General features: G+C 31.1%; 3 protein-coding genes across 3 annotated transcripts; all 3 read left to right on the forward strand.

The window, feature by feature from the left end:
- Positions 1 to 5,547: 5,547 nt before the first annotated feature.
- On the forward strand, positions 5,548 to 8,752 carry LOC115985769 (receptor-like protein 7). Its single transcript, XM_031108668.1, has 2 exons — positions 5,548 to 6,646; positions 6,739 to 8,752. The coding sequence occupies exons 1-2, from the start codon at positions 5,548 to 5,550 to the stop codon at positions 7,812 to 7,814; spliced, it is 2,175 nt and encodes a 724-aa protein (XP_030964528.1). The 3' UTR covers positions 7,815 to 8,752.
- On the forward strand, positions 7,922 to 8,641 carry LOC115985770 (receptor-like protein 9DC3). The gene has a single exon (XM_031108669.1). The coding sequence runs from the start codon at positions 7,922 to 7,924 to the stop codon at positions 8,639 to 8,641; it is 720 nt and encodes a 239-aa protein (XP_030964529.1).
- A 1,175-nt stretch (positions 8,753 to 9,927) lies between the features above and the next one.
- On the forward strand, positions 9,928 to 11,260 carry LOC115987239. Its single transcript, XM_031110744.1, has 2 exons — positions 9,928 to 10,093; positions 10,719 to 11,260. Exons 1-2 carry the CDS (start codon positions 10,023 to 10,025, stop codon positions 11,248 to 11,250), a joined length of 603 nt encoding a protein of 200 aa, XP_030966604.1. The 5' UTR covers positions 9,928 to 10,022; the 3' UTR covers positions 11,251 to 11,260.
- Positions 11,261 to 19,249: the final 7,989 nt, after the last annotated feature.

The following is a 19,249-nucleotide window of genomic DNA, read 5'->3' on the forward strand; positions in this document are numbered from 1 at the left end:
AAGGAGGAGCATGGAAAGGAAGACTTGTCTGGGCCGTGTGCCGGGTGTGCACATGCGTTTCTATTGCTATTGATAATCTATTTAGGTTTACCCATGATATTTGGAGGTACATTCATAAACCTTATAGATTTTTTTATTATTTGTTTTCTAGTATCTAGCATGTGATTTAGATTCTCTACATTTCCTAGGGTACTCTACAATGTAAAGTTCTTTAAATCTCAACATTTCTTTTAAAATAAATGGTTAAGATGCTGTCACATTATCGATTCATAAATACAAGTACAACCCTAAATTAGTCTTAACATACAAAAAGTACACTTAATGTATAGTAAATGTTGACGTTAGCAGCTTAACACCATTCAACTTCTTTTTTTAAATTGTCTTTTTCCATAAAATCACCCACTCAAAAAACAATGCTTGCCACAATTGATGATTTATGAGAAATGAATATTAATATTAACATTTAATAAGAAATGAACCAATGAGGTCAAGCCGTCAAGGTGGACTCCCAAGCCAGAGCAAGTCTTAATACTAAGTTTATCTTCAACATTGGGATGGTTAATCCTCCCAAGGATGAAACAAGTTAGAATAATAAAATTGCTTGAGCAATTTTGTTCAGATGGAGATGCAAACGCTTTTTACTGGTTCAAGAATCTAGAACCAACTCTAAAGATCTTGTTGCCAACAACGCTAGATGCAAGCTATACCCTTGAAAAAAGCATCTAATGAAAAATGATTGGGTTGTTATTTAGTTTTTAAAGATAGAAACATGGAGATAAATGCTTAAGTTATAATGATCATTGTTGTTGGGTTGATGATTTTTCTGAAAAAAGAAGTAACAGAGATAAGTTCTTAATTTAAAATAAATAAATTGAGAGATAAGTCTAGAAGTTGAAAGGTGTTTAGGATAAATAAGGATATTTATGTGTTTTGAAAGACTAATTTAAGATTGTATAAGTGAATTGATGATGTGTCACCATCTTAACCATTTATTTTAATAGAAAGGTTGAGATTTAAAGAACTTTATATTGTAGAGTACCTTAGAAAATCTAGAAAATCTGAATCCGCATATATATGTCTTGAATTCTTACAAGTTACAACCAAGACTAGGCAACATTTTCAAAGTTAATGTTTTTGAATAAATACTAAGTGCCAGAGATTATCTTACTGCAGTAATAACGCCACTCAGTCTTACAATTAGGGTCCGTTTGGATACAGCTTATTTTGCTGAAAACTGAAAATTGAAAACAATAAAAAAATAATAAAAAAGTTACTGTTCATTGGCCGAGTATTGTTCATTGGCCTAATTGCATTGTTCATGTCCCATGAACAGTGCAACAAGCGTTGGTTTAAAAAAAAAAAACTGAACACGTTTCAGCTATCAAAATCGCACCTTAATATGAAGAAATGGTTCCAATATTCTAAAGTCCAACAAAATCCTGAATTAAGTTAATTCTTGGTCAAACCATATTATCTGGATAAAGCCCTTCATAAGATTTTGTGTGGAATTTCACCTATTCAGTCCAGCAAGTTTTGTGTGGAACTCATTGAAGTCCTTCATTAATTAGCTATCTGCATTGAGGAAAACTTGCAGCTCCTTCTCTACGCACTTTCAAAACGACATGCACTTTGATTTCAAAAAATCTTTTTTTTTTTTTAAATGACGCACTTTCAAAAAGTAAAGAGTAAACACGACTTTATTTCTATCCCAAAAAAAAAAAAATTTAGTGAAAAAAGACTGGACGAAAAAATAAAAAAGGATGTGCAAGTTTGTAGAGTCAAACTTTATAAGTTTGAACACAAACTTCACGCCTTGTATTTAACCAATTAACAATTACACACTTAGGTGTATTTTAACTTTTAGAAAATTGCCCCAAGCTTTACGCACAAGTTTTCCACCTCTTCCTTCCCTTTCTCCTTCTTTTATTTATTTGTAACCATGTTGCTCTTTTTCTTTTTTATTATAAATTTTGAACCAATGTTACCAATCTTAATTCTTGTTTTTATAATTATTTGTAACCATTAAACACGAACCTTATGGGACTTTTCTACACTTTCTTATGATGTTGATATTACAGTATGCCTTAAGGAAGCTTTTGAACTAGCTAGAATCATAATCTCATGGTTCTCAAAAAAAAAAAAAAAAAAAAAATCCTATTGTCATAAATATACATGTCTGCTGTAGACTTCCTCGTCTTTGGTAATAGTAAAAACAAAAAAATCATAGCAACAATATATGAAAACACTAAAAAAGGGTGAAATGTAATGCTCAGTAATTGCAATTTCTGTAAACTTCTATGTGATGGCGTTGGAGATGTGCATAGCAACTAACAAGATTGATGGTGTATGTGGCTAGACCAAAAAAAGAAAAGAAAAAAGCAAGCAGTGTGAGTAATACTCACTGAGAGTTTGAAATCTAAATGCAATTCATTGTTTAGGCTCACTTTCATTAATAGGTAATACTTTTTTTTTTTTTTTGTTAAAAAAAATAGGTAGAGGGTCCTACTTTGGCAAGACTATAGTAGCATCCTATCCCCTCCCAGGCTAAACCCTATACTCTTGATCCATGAGAAACTCATTTATTATTCTTTAAACCATTTGGGATGAAAATGAGATATGAGGAGCACCAACACATAGTTAGTTGTTAAGGCTCGAACCCAAGTTTTGAAACTTGCTGGTTTGGTATCTTACTAACTAGGCCACCCAAATGTTGGTATCTAGGTAATACTCACTGACCAATGAATGATTCTTGGAAATATCTTTTTTTTTTTTCTTTTTTTTAATAACTTTATTTTTATGAATGAGAATATTTTATCAAGACCATGGACAACTCATGGTTGAATAATAAAACCGCAATATCAGTGTAGTCTTCTACATTTCGTAACCAATGTTATAAATACTGTTTCGAACTCTGTTTTGGTTTGTCCATTGGAAAAAAATAATTCTGTACCGACCTATTTCGATGTACCATTCTAAAGTTATTACTTATATATATATATATATATTAAGTAATGTTACACTATCTAATAACTCGTTATTGAATTCATATTTTAAAAATCTCTCAATTGAATTATATGTTCTCTATGTCCTTAATATGCATACCAATTTTTATGTCAATCGAATGTTATTTATCATCTGATTCATAAACTCATCTTTTATGTATTATTTTAAATCACAAAAACTTGAATTTAAGTAATTGTTGATAACATGACTATTGATATTTGATGACCTTGAAATTTTAAGCATGAGAAGTATATGAATATAATGTAATCCAATGGTAAATTTGTCAAAATTTACATCCAATAATAAGTTATTAAGTGATATAATATTTGTTAAAGTTATACATAGCATAATTTGAACCCAATCCACACACACACATATATATATATATATATATATATATACACAAACCACATGCCACCTGTCCATTTTAATTCTTAATTTTAGTGCACCATAATAATATTTATTCAGCTAGATAAAACCACTTCAATTTTAAATGGAAAATTTAGCACTCCAACGACTTTTAAAAGAAGTTTTCTTTTTCCTTAAAAGAAGAGCAATCTAATGCAATTTTGTGGTCTCAAATCTCAATATCTCAAATTAATGGCCAGTTTCGGCCTTTCTGGACTCAATTAGCAATTATTAAAATATTATAATTAATCTGACGTGATATATGGAGGTTCCTAGAAAGTGCAAAGTATGAGAACATGTACAAGTTTTACAATTTCACGTCACTTCACACGGGACTCCAAAATCCAAATTAACTATTTTTGAACCAATCTTAATTCTTGTTTTTAGCATTATTTGTAACCTTTTGCTTAGATTGCAATGGCTTTTACTACCAACACAGGAAACGTGTATCATTTAATTAATCAAATAATTAAAAAAAACTGGCACCTACCCAAAATATTTTTTAAAAAAAGTGCTAGTACGTGAAATCAAACTTTATTGTATGAAGTTTGAACGTAAATATTTGTTTAGGCCTACTTTACCTTTTTGGGCACAATTTTTCTGTTATTTTCTTATTATTTGTGTATCTAAGTAAGAAATCTTAATTTTTGAATAAATAAAATAAAACGTGAATAATAATTAAGTGATATTTATGGATAAAAATGTCTATACATTGTGTAAGTAGCATTACTGCGTAGCTTTAAACCTACGCGCTATAGAGACCTTAATTTCTTGGTGTCACTGCTAAAGATCTATTTGATAATAATAATAAAAAACTAGTGGAATCTATAATGCTTTTGGACAATCTTTAATAGATGATTTTAGAAATGTATTTAACTAATCAAACAATTAAAAAAGTTGCTCACTTTGATTTCAAAAAAGAAAAAGGATATGCACTTTCACAAGGTAAGCTTGTTCGATACTATAACTTAAACAATAGTTTTTAATTTTTAAATAACATTACATGTATTTCTACATACTTTTTCATTCACACGTATTTTTTTAAAAAAACTAGAAACTATTATTTAAGTGCACATACCAAACACTCCCAAATGGGCTATTTGGTATATGTGTTTAAACACATGTTTTTAGTTTTTAAACAATATTACACGTATTTTCACACTTTTTCACCCACATATATTTAAAAAAAATTGAAAACTATTATTTAAACACACATACATGGCCCTAAGATTTCAAAGTGAACTTATTAAAAGTAATTTTTTTATAAAAAAAAAGACTTTGGTGCGGAGAAAAAACTGTGCAAGTCTATAAAATCAAACTTTTTAGTGTGAACACAAACTTCCTACCTTCCACCAATTTACACGCTGAGACCACTTTAATTTTTATCAATTTCCTAACAAGAATTGATAATGACCTCCACATCTTTATCAGACTTTGGCTAACGAATGACTATTGAAAATATCATTTATTTATTAACAAATGAGAATATCGTATATTACTATTTTAAATTTCATACAAATATATATATATATATATATAAATATATATAACCTCTCAAAACTATGTTTTTGACTCACCAGTGACTTGTTCATTTTAATTCTTAATTTTAGTACACAATAAGAATATTTACTCAGCTAGATATAAAACGACTTCAATTTCAAAAGGAATATTTAGTGCTCCAACGATATTTAAAAGAATTATTTTCTTAAAAGAAGAGCAATCTAATGCAATTTTGTGGTCCCAATATTTCAAATTAATTGTCAGTTTCTGGACTCAATTACCAATTATTAATTAATCTGACGATATATATGAAGGTTCCTAAAGTATGAGAATATGTACAAGTTGTACAATTTTATGACACCTCACACGTGACGTGAAATTAATTTTTTTTTTTTTAAATAAAAGAAAGGTGGAAGACTTCAGTTGACTTGGCAGCGTATATATAACATTCATTCCATCCCCTACTTTCCTTATAACATCATCAGAAATACTACTCCATTTTCAGAGTCTTGTTTTTGTTGAATTGGGTATCAAATGGGGCGTTCAACTTGGAAGTATCAAGTCTTCTTTTTGTTCTGTTTGATCTTGCATTCTCAACTTCCCTTTCCATCGTCTCTCTCTTCTTCCTTGTCTTCAATGCCACCATGCTCTGCTCTACTCCGTTTTAGTAAGTCCTTTTCTCTTAAAAAATTTGCTTCTCTGTCAGATACTTCTTATCCTAAAACAGCCAGTTGGCGGGAGGATAAGCACTGTTGTAGTTGGGATGGGGTCGAGTGTGACAAAAACACAAGCCATGTGGTTGGCCTGGACCTTAGTTCCAGCTGGCTTATGGGCCACATTCATTCCAACAGTACCCTGTTTTTTCTTCCCAATCTCAGGAGGTTGAACCTCGCTGACAATTGGTTCAATGACTCTCTAATTCCTTCTGAGTTTGGTAACTTTAAGAGTTTGGCTCATCTTAACCTCTCTGATTCCATAATTTCTGGCCAAATCCCGTTTGAAATCTCTCAGTTGTCTTCACTGCTTTCACTTGATCTTTCTAAGAATTGGCTTTTGATCAAAGCACCAGTCTGGAAAAGAGTCATTGGTAACCTAACTCAGTTAAGGGAACTTATTCTGGATACCACAAATATGTCCTCAATTAGACCTAATTCTTTGATGAATCTATCCTCCTCTTTGACAACTCTTAGTCTCCAAGACTGTGACTTGCGGGGAAATCTCAAAAATTACATCCTCTGCCTTCCCAGTATACAAACCCTTGATCTTTCTTTGAATGAGCTATTATTAATCGAAGCTCCAGTATGGAAAAGAGTCATTGGTAACCTAACTCAGTTAAGGGAACTTATTCTGGATTACACAAATCTGTCCTCAATTAGACCTGATTCTTTGATGAATCTATCCTCCTCTTTGACAACTCTTAGTCTCCGTGCGTGTGACTTGCGGGGAAAACTCGAAAATAACATCCTCTGCCTTCCCAGTATACAAACCCTTGATCTAACGGGTAATTGGAACCTTGAAGGTTCTCTTCTAAAGTCTAATTGGAGCTCTACTTCCCTGAATATCTTAGGTCTCTCTGGGAGAATGTTTTCAAGAGAATTCCTTAATTCTATCGGCAACTTGAAGTCCTTGAAGCATTTGGCTCTCTATGATTGCAATTTTACGGGGTCAATTCCAGCATGGCTTGGGAACCTTACAAAACTTACATATTTGGATCTGTCATCTAATAGTTTTAGCGGTGAGATTCTATTACCTCTTTTAAATTTTAGGTCTTTTTGGCTGGCGCATCAAACTAACAATTTTTTAATTATTGGTGAATATTTTTAACAGGTCTGTTGCCGTCATCACTATTCAACTTGCCGAATCTCTCAACTTTAAGCCTTGGGAACAATCAATTTGTTGGTCCCCTTCCTAGTCACGTAAGTGGTTTGAATTTAGTTGATCTCTATTTAAGTTCAAATTTCCTAAATGGAACACTGCCATCTTGGTTGTTCAGTATGCCATCTTTGGAGACTTTGTATCTTTATCGTAATCAGTTTGTTGGTGAGATTGGTGAATTCAAGTACAATTCATTGAAGGATCTTGATTTGGGTTATAATAAGCTACATGGCTCTATACCTAGGTCCGTATCTAGACTTGTGAACCTTACTAGCCTATCTCTCTCATCAAATAACTTGAGTATTATGTTGGGGTCTGAAATGTTTTCAAAGCTCAAAAATCTTCAGATTCTTGATTTGTCAAATAACTCAGTTAGCATCAATAATAATGCTGCCTATGCCCTGCCCAATCTTCAGGAATTGAACTTATCTTCCTCCAACATTAGTGAATTCCCAACTTTCTTAAGACTGACAACAAATTTACAATCCTTAGACCTTTCCAATAACAAAATTTATGGTCGAGTTCCAAAATGGTTGGGGGATATGGGGATGAATTCATTATATTATGTTAATCTTCATGACAACTTGCTTCAAGGACCATTTCCCACTCTAAATTTTTCAAGTCTGCACTTTATGTTTTTCTCCAATAACAAATTCACTGGAGAAATCCCTTCTTTTATTTGCGATGCAATTTACCTTCAAGTTCTAGACTTGTCTCATAACAACTTAAGCGGTATGATTCCGAGGTGTTTGGTAAACTCTACTTCCCTCTCGGTGTTGGATTTGCGAATGAATAGCCTTCATGGTTCCATCCCTACAATATTTGCCAAAGGAAATAATTTTAGGAATATTAACCTTAATGGCAATCAATTGGAAGGGTCACTGCCGCAATCTTTGGTAAATTGTATAGACTTGGAAGTTCTAGATCTTGGAAACAATAAGATAAATGGAACCTTCCCTTATTGGTTGGGAAGTCTTCAGAAATTGCAAATTCTTATCATAAGATCAAACAGATTTCAAGGCATATAGGCAATCCTAAAACCAAATTTTTTTTCCCAAATTTGAGGATCATAGACATCTCTAACAATCAGTTTAATGGTCCTTTGCCAATAAAATATTTCGAATATTTTAAAGCCATGATGAATGTGAATGAAAGTGAGGTTGCATTGAAATATATGGGAGAAAATTATTATCAAGATTCATTGAATATCATGATCAAAGGGCTATATATTGAGATGGAGAGAGTCCTAAATATCTTAACAAGCATTGATTTTTCAAACAATAGTTTCAGAGGAGAGATGCCAAAGATAATTGGAAGGCTTAAATCACTCAAGGGGCTCAACTTTTCTCACAATAACCTTATAGGTCATATTCCACCATCATTTGGAAATTTGACCAATCTTGAATGGTTAGACCTCTCTTTCAACAAGCTCGGTGGGGAGATTCCTAGTCAATTGGCAGATCTAACGTGGCTTGAAGTCTTAAAGCTATCACATAACCAACTCATAGGACACATACCTTCAGGAACTCAATTCAATACATTCAACAATGATTCATATATTGAAAATTTGGGATTGTGTGGGTTTCCATTGTCAAAAACATGCGATAACCACGAGGCAAAGCAACCCCCACCATTGACCTTGCAACAAGATGAAAATTTAGAGCATGAAAATGGGTTTGGTTGGCAAGCTGTATCCATAGGTTACGCATGTGGAACAATATTCGGAATGTTAATGGGATATCTTATGTTTAAAATTGAAAAACCAAAGTGCCTTGTGAGGATGGTCAAATTAGAGCAACATATCATGCTCAGAAGATTGAAGAAGAAGGCTCACAAACGTGATGGAAGAAGATAACTATTTCTATGGTATGTGATGTTCTTATTTTTGAGACTTTAGAATGAATCTCTATACCTGAAAACATAAAAGTGTCTATTATTATTAGCAAATTTGAATTTTTTTTTTTTTTTTTTTCTGTCCCTTTGAATTATAGTTGTGTATCTTGGATATCTTATGGACTTACCTTCTTATTCAATTTCTTTGGTGTAATTTAGATTTCATGGATAGTATGTGGCAAATGGGGCTTGAATCCTTGTATGCTATTCAAGAAGACATAATATGGATATGATAATGGCTGTTGTTTCTAGTCTTCTACAAAATGGTGCATTCTGGTTTCTTGATGTAGTCACAACTGTTGATTTGTTCACAAGGATCATCCCTTTGTTGTATTTCTATTTGCTATGTAGATTTATTATTATTATTTTTTAAAGGATAGACGGACTTATTCTATTGGCTTGAGTTGAGGTGACACTGTAGTGCTTGTATTTTCTGTGTTTACAAAGGGTTCCTCCGTCTAGTGTAGTTCCCTTTAGGGCTCTGTGTACTCTAGTTTGTATTTAATAAGATTGATTGATTCATCAAAAAAAAAAAAAAAAAAATTGTTCATATCACAACCAATGATTAGTTTAAAATATCAAGCGTGTGTAATGTTAATTTTGCATGTGAATATTAACCCTGCCAGTAATACTCATTAATTTACTTAATCAGTTTATACAATTCCTTTTTTTTGTTATTGATAATTTTAGACAATTCTATGTTAGCTTGTGGGATTATACTACTTTGTATGAATGTGTTTTTTTTATTTATGCATAAATGATTGTTCAATAAATGTTAGTTAAATTTTTTTTTTTATCAATGTTTACTAGGCTATGGTGGAATACCGTTAGCACTGGTAATTATAATAGACTGAGGCCCTTAGACCTTACTGCTAGCCTGCCTAGAGATTTCCATCTTCTTTCATAAGGAGAAAAACAAGTGAGGATTCCAATGGATCTGACTTAGCCTTGGGCAGGCCAAATATGCGTTTTGTCTTAACCTTTGTAAATGATGGGTTTCATTTAGGTTCAACTTGAATGGAACATGACTTTGTAAATTATAATTCCAAAATTCAATTTCTTTCCACTGTCAAAGAAAAAAAAGGACATTTTGATTGAACTTTGAAGAAACATGCCTCAATCAAAAAATTACATTGAGGTTGTTTACTCCTTTATTTTTTCCATCCAATTTCTTTATCATTTGATGCCTTTTGTCACTCTCTTCTCCCTCCCCCTCTCTCTCTCTCTCTCTCTCTCTTTCTCTCTCTCTCAAAATTAAGAGGCTCATCCATAGTTGGATTATTAACATAAACTTTTCAATTACTCAAGTATTTATTTTGTGTTAATTGATTTTTATTTTTCTAATGCAGTTAAATGTGATAGTTGGTGTTGGAATCAATATTAGGCCCAAAATTTCCTCCACCTTGGATCGGAGGTCAGTCTAGTTTTCATTATTGAACAATAGGTTTTCATATGTATATTTTATAGATCTAATTGGTCTACTTAAGATGCATATTTTCTGCTTACCTTATCAAGCATGTGTACTCACTGTAGTCAGGAATAATCATGCAATAGTTAATTTCCTAATTCCAGTCTTTTTTTTTTAATCAAATGGTTTCTTATTTTAAAAATTGATGTGTACCAAACACATAGAATCTTGAATTTTTTAGAAAAATGTGTATCATTTTGACTTTTAAAAGCTACACTACATTTGTTTGGTTGTGTACAAGATTGTTTTAGATAAGAGTACATTTCTGAATTTGTGTAATAGAGGGATCAATGTCCATAGTACATGCCCTCTCTACAATTCTGAGGATGAAAGCACCACTCATATTTTCCTCTACTGCCCTTTTGCTAGAGCCATTTGGCATGGTTTATCATTGGTATTCATACTTCTGAGCTAAACAATGTTTCTGTCCAAGGGTGGGTTGGGTCCTTGCTGATAAGACACAAAAGGATGGATCAGGAGTCAATGAAATACCTGCAAACTCTATTTACTATCTTATGGTCGATATGGAACAGTAGAAGTGCTCTTTAACTGCTCAAAATCTGTCTTGTAGGTACCATGAAATCTTTAACGAGGTTGATTCACTGGGCACTCAGAGGCATCAGCAAAATACAGACCAAATTCCAATTGGTGGGCAGTGGCAGCTGATCATAAAGTTAGCAGGTGCAAAAAGAAAGAGAGCTAAAAGAAGTGCTTATGCATATGAGGCCAGAAATCTACAAGGAGAAGTGGTGTTTTGTGGTATTAGGAGCTGTGCTACTGGATCTATTGTAGGTGCAGTTCAGGAGGCGATAGTGGAGGCAGCAGTCAAAGCTAAGAACCTTGGATATCAACAAATTTTGATGTTAAGTAATTGCAAAAAGCTAGTTCAAGTAGTGGACAAGAAGCGAGCCCCAGATTGGAAAGAGAGAACTCTCATGGCAGACATGTCCTCCCTACAGCAGATGGGATTAGATTGCAGGCTGATTTTTGTTTCTAAGGTTATCCTTAACTATGTATGGTCGTTAGCTATTTTAGCTACAAAAGAGCCAACTTACTACTGCTGGCCGACTATGGAACATGATGTAAATGCTACTTACGGTTAATGCCTTTTTTGAATGGTAAAAAAAAAAAAAAAAAAAAAAAATTCAATGAAGCATGACTTTGAAGAAATATGCCTACATCAAAAAATTACACTGAGACTGTTTTCTTCTCTATTGTTTCCATCCAATTTCTTTAACATTTGATGTCTTTTGTCACTTTCTTCTCCCTCTCTGAAAGACCGAATGGCTCTACATACTTCACAAACTTTAACTAAGAACACTAGTACTTAGGAGCTTTTCTCTCTTCCCTCTATTAAAAATCTTTAAATTTAAAACAAAAGAAAACCACAATGAGTATATTCTATACAGATATTAAAAGCCCAACCCCAAGGCATATTATAAGAGAGCACTATAGAAGCCAGTTACCATGACTTTTAAGTGGAGTTTATGATGTGCCTTTGTTTTAGACCCAATTTCTCTCTCCTTTGTGTGTGTGTTTGTTTCTCCCAAAAAAATAAAAAAATCTCAAGGCATTGAAGCCACTTGTGTGTAAGCTCCTCAAATAATCAAAAGAAAACAACGTTCAATTCTAGGGGGTGATCATTTGTGTTAATATGTCGTGTTCATGTCATGTTAACTCATAAGTATCCTACCATATAAATCTACACAAACACAACACATTTATTAATCGAGTCACAACTCCTCAACCCTAACATGACCTGTTTATTAAACAAGTTGACATGATATGATTCACATAACCCATTTAATAAATATGTATTAAGGTTAGCATGACCTAACACACACACACACACACATGTATGTATGTATCTAAAAACTGAAGTATAGCATTTATTGTTACTACGCTCTTGTTTAGCCACACCAGCAACCATGTCTTCCACTAATTTTACTACTTTTTCCCTTCTTTTTTGTCTCTTTATCTCCCCACTACTCTCAACTTTACGGCTACATTTTCTTCCTCATTCTTATATTTTGACTCTTTTTCTCCCAATTTCATTTTGTATAAATTTGATATTATTTTCCTCATTCAGTCCATATTTTTCCCCACAAAACTGTGAGTACTCTCTCTCTCTCTCTCTCTCAGTGGATTTTTGTTCTTTCTTATACCTCTAATTAAGGTTGATGTTTTTTTCCCCCCCTTCTAATTTCCCATTAGAAAGTCTTCTCTTTCCCTTTTATAACTTTGGTTGAATTTTGGTTTGGGTTAATACTTAGTTTCTTTTGGAAATAGGAATTTGAATATGCCTACCAATTGTTTGAGTAATAAATTATTATAAAGTCTATTTTTTTTATTCCTTTAGTTTCATTTTAATTTTGGCGAAGATGATGTTGTAATTTTGTGATGAGTTTTGATTATTATGATAATTAGTCGCAAACCCATGCGATGCACAGAAAAGGTATTAAGTACAATATATAATTTAATCTTGGTTTATTTTACTACAACACCAAAATTGAATTTGTAAAATAAAATCATATAGCTAAAACATTTGTTAACAGCTATAGTTTCAGACATTTATTAAACTATATATCATTATTATTATTATATCAACTTAATAGTATGTAAATATATGATACTAACATGCTTCAAGAAAATGTCCAACACTGAAAACAACTTCAAAAACAAACTCAAATAAATGGTTTGATGAATAAATATATTACAATCTATAATATAAGCCAAGAAATAAACTTTGAAACCAATATGAACAAAATCCACATCAAAGAAAACCATTTCGATCATTTAAGAATTAATACGACTCACCAAATTCATGAAAAACACAGGATTCATTATAAAAAAGAAGCATCTTTAGTCTTTATAGATTTTGCATAAGTACCAAGACACGATGACACATTCTCACACACAAACCATTGAAGAAAGAATCAAAGGACATACACAACATGAACATACACTATGAAAGTAAAAATAAGAAAAGCAAAAGATACATAAACACGGACAATTAAAGAAAAAATATAGAAAAAAAGGCTAGGAATAGAAACATAAGATAAAGATGAGTTACACTCAAAAAGAATAATCCATGGATATTCATTGAAATCTTTTATAAAATTTTAGATAATGGAAAAAATAAACCCAAAAGTTAAGATGTTAAAACTTCCAAAAGGCCAAAAAAAATAAATAAAAAAAAAATCAGAAGATTCAAAGCTTCAAAAGTATTGAAATATATATATATATATATATATATAATTACACAATAGAAAAATACAATAGAAAGAAGGGTTACTCTCAAAAGAATAATCCATGATTATAGCTTTTCTACTATTGAAATTGGCCAGATAATTAAATGAATTGCAAAAAATGAACTGAAAAATTCATATGTAAATCAAAAAATTAGAAAATTTTGAGCCTAGAATTTATTGAAACAAAACAAAAATTTTGTGACAACACAATGGAAAAATATAATAAAATGATGAGTTAGCCTCTATCTATTATTTGTTTTTTCTACCTTTCTGTCAAATATATATATATATATGTCTATAAGTGTTGAATTTTGAAATCTACCAAATAGTTTTAGATATTGCAAAAACTAAACAAAAAATGTTAAAACTTCTGAAAGGCAAAAAAAATAAATAAATAAAGAATCAACAAAAAAATATGTCTACACAATATAGAAATTTTAGAGAAATATGAGTTACCTTTTAAATGTTAAAATTCAAAATATTAAAACTTTTAAAAGGTAAAAAAAAAAAAAAAATTTAATTAAAAGATTCAGGCCTAGCAATTAGATAAACAAAAAATCAATTGACAAACTTATAAGAAAAAGCAACAACACTATAATTTTTATTGAACAAATCAAAAACCCTAACCTTGATGCATTGACTGAAGAAGGAGAGGAGGAATCCAATACATAAGAGAAATATGTGAATTGTGAAGCATGAGCCATCCTAAAAAAAAAAAATCTTGAAGAAAAAGAAGTTTTAAGGAGAAAATTGTGTTACGACAAAAGAAGATAATAGCATATCTAATCATAGTGTACTTTATGCACACAAGCATGTGAGAATTAACAAAGTGAGACTTTGTGTTAAGAAAACAAAAAATTAAATTCAAAGAAAAGATAAAGAGAAAAAGAAGCGTTATTATAAGTTTAGCAGCTTCATTGGACCAAAGCAATTGGATTTTCTGGATCTTCATTGGAGATAGATATTGGAGTGAGAGAGAAGGAAGGAGACAATTGAAGCTTAATTCACCATGTGTTTCTTTAGGTTTTTTTAGAAACTTGGAGTTGGGTCTTAAAACTAAATAATAAGGAGAGAGAGAGAGAGAGAGAGAGAGAGAGAGAGAGAGAGAGAGAGAGAGAGAGAGAGAGAGAGAGAGAGAGAGAGAGAGAGAGAGAGAGAGAGAGAAGTGTTTGTTTGTTAATTGGTAACTACCACCCAACCCAAGAGACAAAATATTGTGAAAATATCACTAAAACATTTCTTTTATTCCACCAAATAAAAAGACACAATGTTTTGGTGTTGGATATACAAATAGGTGCCTATTGACCGAAAAGGTGCATATTGGCTAAATATGTGTCTATTGAATGAAAATGTGCATATTGAATGAAAAAATGTCTATTGATCGAAAAGCTGCCTATTGAATGAAAATGTATCTATTGACCGAAAAGGTGCCTATTGAAAAATGAAAAGTCACAGTTGTTCAGTGTTTTTAAATGTATACGTGGCATTAATTTATTTAGCCACGTGGCGCAATGAGACAGGTAAACAAAAAGTCAAACGTTTCGGCTATTAGTTATTATATAGATTTCCTTATTTCTAAAGAGATGAGAAATTTGAATAATAAATTTGAAACTTATAAAGTTTAGTTGTATATTAGATAAATATAATACACAATAATAGAAGTAAGAAAAATATGGTTCACCTTTAAAAAATATTAATCAAACACACAAAAAATAATAAAATGATATATTTGTAGAGATAAAAAGATTAAAAAAATTACTTGTAAAAATCTTTAAAAAAAAGGGACAATACTTAAAGTAATTGTTACTTTTTATATATTACACCTTATTACATAATATTTATATTCCCACGCATTGTGTGGGTTTGCGACTAGTATATATAAAATCAAAAACCTCATTGTGTGAGAATCTATACTTTTGCCAAGTGGCACCTCCTATGAAGTTTCTCTACAATCATCAAGCTCTCCCATTAATTGCCTAAATTTACACCACAACTCTCTCTCTTCTTCATGTCTTTTAGTATACCAAATGTTTCAAAAAAAAATTTGGGTCATGCTAATGAGTGCCCTTAGGGCACTCATTAGCAATCCATTTTAGGAAAATTTTTGACATCACTTTTATGGGAAATGAAAAAAGCTGTCAAAACATTAATTGTTTTTTTTCTTTTCCCATAAAAACTTTCTTTGACTAGATTCTTAACTAATGTGCTAAGGGTACTCATTAGCATTTCCCAAATTTTTTAAGGGACTAATAACTAATGAGATCAAGATAGATAGTCTTTTAGCATTTCTAGTGCCTCAGTTATACAAATCCATATCCTTTATTTACTATAATCATTATTATTTTATTTTATTCTATGGGAACCATTATTATTTTTTGGTGATATAGTTACATACTCACATCTCATAAACAAAGTCTCTGCCTTTGGTTATTTAAAAAGTTTCTGCCTTTGTAATTGTGTAGATGCATTAATCACAGCTTTCCTCCAAAATGATGTTTTAGTTTTTGCCTTTGACTCCCCAATCCCTCTCTCACGCTTTGCCTTCCCCTCTCAACTTTGAATTTATGTCTCCATTCTCTTTCTCCAGAAAAACCCCTTTTATAGTTAAATTTCTGAAACTATTGCTATTCTCAAATGTTGTTTCCATCCTCACAATTTTTTTAAACATTTGGCCAATAGAAGAAACCTGTTGCTCTTGTAATCTTTTGTTGTAGCTAGTAGTGGCTGTCCATCGCACATTAAGTGGCCATGACATGTATGAGTTCAAGCTATCTTTCGCTACTTTCAAAAATTAAGTTCTTCACTTACAATCAGAAGGGTTAAGATTGTGAGATTCTTTGTTTTGCTATTTTCTTTTATAGGTTGTGTTATTATGTTTATCGATTTTTAAAAGATGCCAAAAGTTTAGAACTGAGAAGTCGATAATTGTTTTATTTTAGTGTAAAAGTTTCATTGTCAATGTCCTTTTCAAGTTTGTTTAATCTTAGCATATGGCTTGAGCAGATAGGTCTTTTCAAAATAAACAAAAACTAAACCTACTATAAATCTTAAATTCGGATTATAGGACTCATGCATGTATCGTCTTGGTTGGACAGAATTTAGTCAATGGCAATTGAATTTGTAGAAAAATAAATAAATAAATAAATAAAACAACAACAACACAACTATTCAATCAGCATTCTTTAGACTCCAAGCTTCTTTCTCAAGTGAGTCTCTTGATATTTCAATAAAGAAATACATATTGACTTTTTTCCTACAGTAAATTGAGTTTTGGTTTAACGGTTTTTTTTTAGTGTTGGTTTAATGGTGACTGTATAATGAATGATCTGTATGTTGTGTGTGCTTTCTTTTCTATGAATTTCAGTAACGTATGGATAGAAGATTTTAACGTTTTGTTCATTAAGGTTTGTTTTTGGCTTTTTTTTTTTTTTCCTCAACTTTGTTTCATCATTTTGTAGCTTAAAATGTGTGCAATTTATAATAGTTACTTCTTATGATGAACTCAAACAAAGTTTTATGACAATTATACCATGATATATGTACAATATTTTTCAAAAGCATCTTATATAAAACATTACAGTATTATCCATGCATAACTCGAACAACTTATTAGTGTATATAAATATATAACTAGATACCAAAAAAGTCATCAATAATTAAAATATAATTAAAAATTATGGATAAATTGGTAAAATTTACCTTCAATTAAACAGGTTTCATGTGTCAAACCCAACTTAATATCTTTAATTTGAATCTAATGTGAACCTGTTTACATGTATCCCATGTAAATAAAAAAGATTCTAATCAAAAGTAGCGAACTTGGTCAAAGTCTACATAACAAGTAAGAAAATGAAATATGGATGTTCCTATCTGACAGCACCAATTATGCTAGAGGCAGAAAAAATTGGCTCAAAGGTGACCATATTCATTTGAATTCAGAACCAACTACTTTATTTGAATTGGACCATACCAATAGCCATTCATATCCAAGATTGTTAAAATTTTGAATTGAACTATCCTACTTTCTCACTACAATTAGGATCGAATTAAAATGGTATAAAACTTAGAATTGCTTGTAGGATGGTTTGGGATCATTAAAATCACAAGATCCTAAGATCCCAAACCGATCCTTTCTTCAAAAAGATTGAGTCTAAAGTCTAAACTAAAAATTCTTTGACTGATATTTTGTAGAGCATCTACCGAGCTTCCTCGCTAAGCAAAATGTTCAATTTTTCTCAGAGCAAGCTAATAGATTTTGGGACAAAGTTTGACTACATAATTGGTTGTAGCCTTAGGCTACAAAATTGGTTATAGCCTTACCTTACTCAATATCTTTTTATTTGAAGTGCGTTTTGACTAATTCATCATTGGATTACATCTCCTTATATCCTTCATATTTGCAAAATTTCTAAAAAATTAAAGATCAATAGCTATGTTATTAATAAATTATTTGAATTGCAAGTTTTTGTAGTTTAAAATTATGCATGATATATAAGCTTAAAGATCATATAATAAATAATATCAGATAGACACAAAAGTTAACATTTGTATTAAGAACGTAAATAACATACAATTCAATGGTTAGATTTTAAAAATGACAACGTTTAGCTACAAAATTGGTATAGCCTAAGACTGCAACCTTAATATCTTTTTATTGAAGGTGAATTTTAACAAATCTACCAATAGATTACATTTTCTTCTTATATCTTCCATACTTGAATTTTTTTTAGAAAATTAAAGATCAATAGCTACGTCATCAATAAATTGTTTAGATTACAAGTTTTTTTTTTTTTTTTTTTTTGAGAAAATTTAGATTACAAGTTTTTGTAGTTTAAAATTATACATAAAATAAAAGCTTGTAGATATATATAGTAAATAATATATGATTGACACATAATTTGATGTGTGCATTAAAAGCATAAAAAACATGCAATTCAACAGTCAGATTTTTAAAATATATAGTAATGTTTATTTTATTGAATAATTTTGTAGCCTTAAGCTACAACCAGTTTTGTAGCTAAATTTTGTCTTTTTTTTTTTTTTTTTTTTTAAGCATATAGATTCAGCATCATCATCAGAGAAAGGAGCTCACTTTTTCATTTCACCCTGGATTACTTTTAGTCAACACAGTATTACTGCACAAAAACTTTACTTTGTTCAAATGAGAATGGTAACTAAAGTGAAAGAATAAGAGGGTATACAGTTGGTTTTATTTTTTATTTTTTTATTTTTTTATATATTCTTTGCTGCCCAGGCCATTTTTGTTTGGCTCAAGAATTTTATTGGGTAGCTGCTAGTAGGCACTAAAATAGCTATTAAAACTTTATTTACCAATGGGGTAGTGCAGCCAAATGAGTTGTTATTTTTGCCATGGAGATTAGTGTTGATCCTGTGGAGCTTGAAGGCGATTCAGATGTTAAAAGTCATGAAATTAAGAAAATTGCCACCATGTTCTACTCTATATGGCAACATAATCATTAGTGAAACTCAAGTCTTTATACAATGCAAAGGACACGCATGCTTTAGCTGGAAGACCTAAGAAAGGTTATGATCTGCTTGTCTAGATGGAAGAGTTCCCTCCAGATCTTTCTTTCTGTATCTAATCTCGTAGTCTTAATAAAATTAGGACAAAGTTTGGCTTCAAATATATTTAGTGTCTTGGGCTCTAACCATCAACAAAAAGATGACATTAATCCATATCATCATGTGCATTGCACATGATTCACTTAATTCAACCAACCAAATGAGTCTTGTATTTGCACATGACAAAACACGTCATATTCCTTGTTGGAGCCAAACCTTTTCCATAAACTTCAACTTGCCTTCCCTCTCCAAAAATAATAAAATAATA

This window comes from Quercus lobata, chromosome 4 (genome assembly GCF_001633185.2).
Source record: "Quercus lobata isolate SW786 chromosome 4, ValleyOak3.0 Primary Assembly, whole genome shotgun sequence".
NCBI classification, from domain to species: Eukaryota; Viridiplantae; Streptophyta; class Magnoliopsida; order Fagales; family Fagaceae; genus Quercus; species Quercus lobata.

What these genes read in the sequence shown, in the direction of transcription:
- LOC115985769 (XM_031108668.1), top strand. Translation starts at nt 5,548, where the DNA reads ATGCCACCATGCTCTGCTCTACTCCGTTTTAGTAAGTCCTTTTCTCTT. An exon ending in GTCATCTAATAGTTTTAGCG is followed by an intron (nt 6,647 to 6,738) that starts GTGAGATTCTAT and finishes TATTTTTAACAG; the next exon opens with GTCTGTTGCCGTCATCACTA.
- LOC115985770 (XM_031108669.1), top strand. Translation starts at nt 7,922, where the DNA reads ATGATGAATGTGAATGAAAGTGAGGTTGCATTGAAATATATGGGAGAA.
- LOC115987239 (XM_031110744.1), top strand. Translation starts at nt 10,023, where the DNA reads ATGCAGTTAAATGTGATAGTTGGTGTTGGAATCAATATTAGGCCCAAA. An exon ending in TCCTCCACCTTGGATCGGAG is followed by an intron (nt 10,094 to 10,718) that starts GTCAGTCTAGTT and finishes TCTGTCTTGTAG; the next exon opens with GTACCATGAAATCTTTAACG.